This window comes from Charadrius vociferus, unplaced genomic scaffold, assembly GCF_000708025.1.
Source record: "Charadrius vociferus isolate BGI_N301 unplaced genomic scaffold, ASM70802v2 scaffold404, whole genome shotgun sequence".
In the NCBI taxonomy this organism is placed as follows: domain Eukaryota; kingdom Metazoa; phylum Chordata; class Aves; order Charadriiformes; family Charadriidae; genus Charadrius; species Charadrius vociferus.
In genome coordinates this window covers 885,758-889,177 of record NW_009648443.1, presented here as the reverse complement: position 1 = coordinate 889,177, position 3,420 = coordinate 885,758, and the positions used below count along the sequence as shown (strand labels likewise).

General features: G+C 58.7%; 1 protein-coding gene across 1 annotated transcript in view; it reads left to right on the top strand.

Moving 5' to 3' along the window:
• The window catches only part of ERMN (ermin, ERM-like protein), a 3,424-nt gene extending 1,555 nt beyond the window's left edge, over nt 1–1,869 (top strand). Inside the window, exon 4 of the mRNA XM_009885476.1 lies at nt 1,439–1,869. Within this exon, the coding sequence (XP_009883778.1) occupies nt 1,439–1,869 (431 nt within the window). The remainder of the gene's footprint in view (nt 1–1,438) is intronic.
• The last annotated feature ends 1,551 nt before the right edge of the window (nt 1,870–3,420 follow it).

The following is a 3,420-nucleotide window of genomic DNA, read 5'->3' as shown; positions in this document are numbered from 1 at the left end:
CCCTCCTGGGAGAAGAGCGGGTTACCAGCCCCGGGTCGCTGCCGCAGTCCTGGCAAAGCTAGCGCCATTGAACACAGCTCTAAAAGACGTATGGGCCATGCCCCGTGAGCAGAAACGGTGCTTTGATAAATAAAAAAAAAAGTATATAAACATTTGTCACGGGCAAAATAATATTTCATAGCAACTGCACAGGTTGTGAGGAGGTGAATCACGATGGAGGCTTTCCCACTTGGAGCGGACATCCATCTTCCAGCCGTGTTGCTTTATGAGTGCACAATAAAACCTATTAAACGATCTTGCACAGTCACCCCCCTCCGCACTGCCCCCTCCCCCCCAGCCACAAGCACTTTATCTCTAAATTGCAGGCAGCTTTTTAGGACCTAACCAATTTAGTCTAATTAATACTTGGGACCCCACAGGCAAAATGTTGAATAGACCATTTGTTGTGACACTCAAGCATAATTTAAGGCAGAGCTGTGCCAAACGGGACAAATAGGAGATATCCATCTCAGCCTGGGCCGCCACCTCCGAAGGGGAGGATGTGTCCCAGGGGGGCTCTGCCCGCTGTGTGGTGGGTGCAGCTGGGTGCTGCCTGCAGGACGGCTCCCTCCCTCTATCCCTTCCTCTCTCCCTTCATCCCTCCATCCCTCCATCCCTACCTCGATCCCTCTGTCCCTCCCACCCCACCCCACACGGCAGGCAGAGCTGGCACTGGCACTGAGCCCCGAGCTGCCTCCATCCCTCTCTCCATCCCTCCGTCCCTCTCTCCATCCCTCTGTCCCTCTCTCCATCCCTCCGTCCCTCTCTCCATCCTTCCATTCCTACCTCCATCTCTCCCTCCATCCCTTCCTCCATCCCTCCCACCCCGCACGGCGGGCAGAGCCGGCACCAGCACTGAGCCCCGAGCCGCGGGGAGACAGGACCAGACCGGGGAGTTTGGCCCATGGAGTGCAGCACCCACCCACAGCGAGAGGCAGAGCGCGTCGGGAACGCGTTTGGAAGGGCACGGCAGCGGGGCCTGCGGTGGGGTGTGCCAGGCCGGGTCGGAGAGTGCAGGCGCAGCGCTGGTGCGTGCGGGGGGCACAGCACCTCCGGTCCTGGGGTGCAGGGGGACACCGTGCTGCTCTCCCCTCCTCGACCCCCGGCAGCTCCATCGCCTTCTACAGCAGGGCAGTGTGGGGAAGGCGGTACAAAAGAGGCGAGCATTAGAAAATGCCGGAGCAGGTGGCCTGAAGGAGTGAGTCAGGCTGTGCGAAGCCTTTCTAAAGCACACGCGATCACCCGTGGTGACAGGGGCTCAGCCTGGAGCGGTGGGGAGGACGGGTGCTTCGGTGGCAGGAGCTGGTGGGGCACCGAGAGCGATGCTGCAGCGGGACGCACGGGGTATGAAGGTGGTGCCGAGCCCCTCCTCACCCGCTCTCCCTCTGTGTCGCCGCAGGGCCGGGCAGCGAGGGGACGCCTGCGGGCAGCGGGCAGCCAGAGCCCGGGACGGCGGCCAGGCCCCGCGGGGGAGGGGGGGGTCCCCGGGCAGCCAGCGCCGACGGGAGCGGGAATGCAGCCGAGGAGGAGGATGCAGAGGAGGAGGAGGAGGACACCGAAGAGGATGAAGTTCAGGTGATCGAAATCAAGAAGGAGAACGGCGAGGCGTCCCGCCTGGAGCAGCACGGCAGCGGCAAGGAGGCGTCCCCCCCCACCAGCCCCGGCTGCAACGCCCCGGCGGAGAAACCCGGGGAGCAGCCCAGCCTGGGGAAGAAAAATGATATCTCCAGACACAGCTATTCCAGATACAACACAATTTCCTACCGGAGGATTAGAAAAGGAAACACCAAACAACGAATCGATGAATTTGAATCCATGATGCACTTATAAACTGAGGTGGAGAATTGCTTAACGAGCCGAGCGTTCGCTCTGGTTCTTGTTTTCCTTTTTTTGTTTCCCCCAAGACATGTCTCTTCACACAACATGAGGTCACTGCTTTTTTTTGGTTTTGTATATGATTTCATAATACACAGTGAAAATTTAACATCTTCGCTTTGACAGCAGGCAGAGGCATCCATAGCGCAGGAAAATAAATAATCAGTTTGCTAAATATAATACCATTTGATTTAAAGTTTATCCTCTTATTTTCTTTTGTAACTGTATTCAAACAATAGAATGTCTTGAACCGGCTGGGGCTTCTCTAGCTGCCGACACACACGTGGGCCATGCCGTCAGCCGGGCCGGTAATGAGCTGGCAGCGCGGCGGCCCAGTGACACTGGCCGGGGCAGCGTGAATAATAAAAGACACGACTGTTCGCAACCGCAGCGCGCTCTGTTCTGCTCTCCGTCCCTGCTGGTGTCTCACGGTGCGCTGACAGCCGCCTCCTGCCAGCGACTGTCCGTTTCCACCTTGGAATGGGATGGAGGGATATTTGCATTCGCGGGTAGATGCTGATGTGCAGGAATTAAAAAAGACGAGAAGGCATCAAGGCCCCCGTCCCCCCGCTGCCGCCCCTGATGCCTCCCATGGGTGGTGGGATCCCTTACGCAGCACCAGCGAGGACTGGAACCTGCTGGCCCCCGCGGGTGAGGGGTGACAGCCTGCACGTCTTCAGACACGGCACCGCCTGCCGCAGCGTGACGGCTGGAGCGATGCACTTCACGCCTAAGAGAGAAGCAGAAATGTATTTACTGATATAAAACAGTGATTTTGATAGCAAATGCGGCGGCGGTTTAACAAGATTCGGGACGGGAAGGCGCACTTGGTTATTTCCCGCATGGAGGACGGGGTCAGACAGAGCTGCCGGGGAGACCCTCCCGTTGAGCAGAGGTTCAGAGAGGACCCCTGGCGTTCCGACCGCCCTCTCGGAGAGGAGTTGGGCTGCAGCTGGACCCACTCCTGGTCCCAGACTTGACCAGAGGTTTATGTCTGAAGGATTATATGTGCACAATCACTCTAAGACATAATCTTAGTGAAGCTTCAAAGGTCAGTGTGGTGTTAGTCCGTACCGAGGACCTGCTGTGTCAGGGAATCTCTGAATCGCATGAGGCATCCCTGCCCAAGGGGACATCCTGCCGTGCCACCACTGCCACGTGGGAGAGCGCAACGGGCTCTTGGGCTGTTCACTATGTACGAGGGTGAGATGGTTGACCTATAGTCACGTTTGCATCTCAACCACAGTGCCAGAGTTGGGGTTGGGTGGGCTCTTGGCTGTTGGGGTGTTATCCGTCCCCCCAAACCATGTTGAGCTGGGTGCAGCCACAACCAGGCGCACCCGTTGTGACCACCACGGGGGGTCATCGCTTGGGCAGGGCTCTATCGGGAGACAGGCCAGGCTGGCAGGGGGAGGGCGCACCGTCACACACAGCCCACACCGCGGGCACCACCGGGCTCACGGAGCTGCCATCCAGGGCGGCAGTGCGAAGCCACGGGGGCAGGCA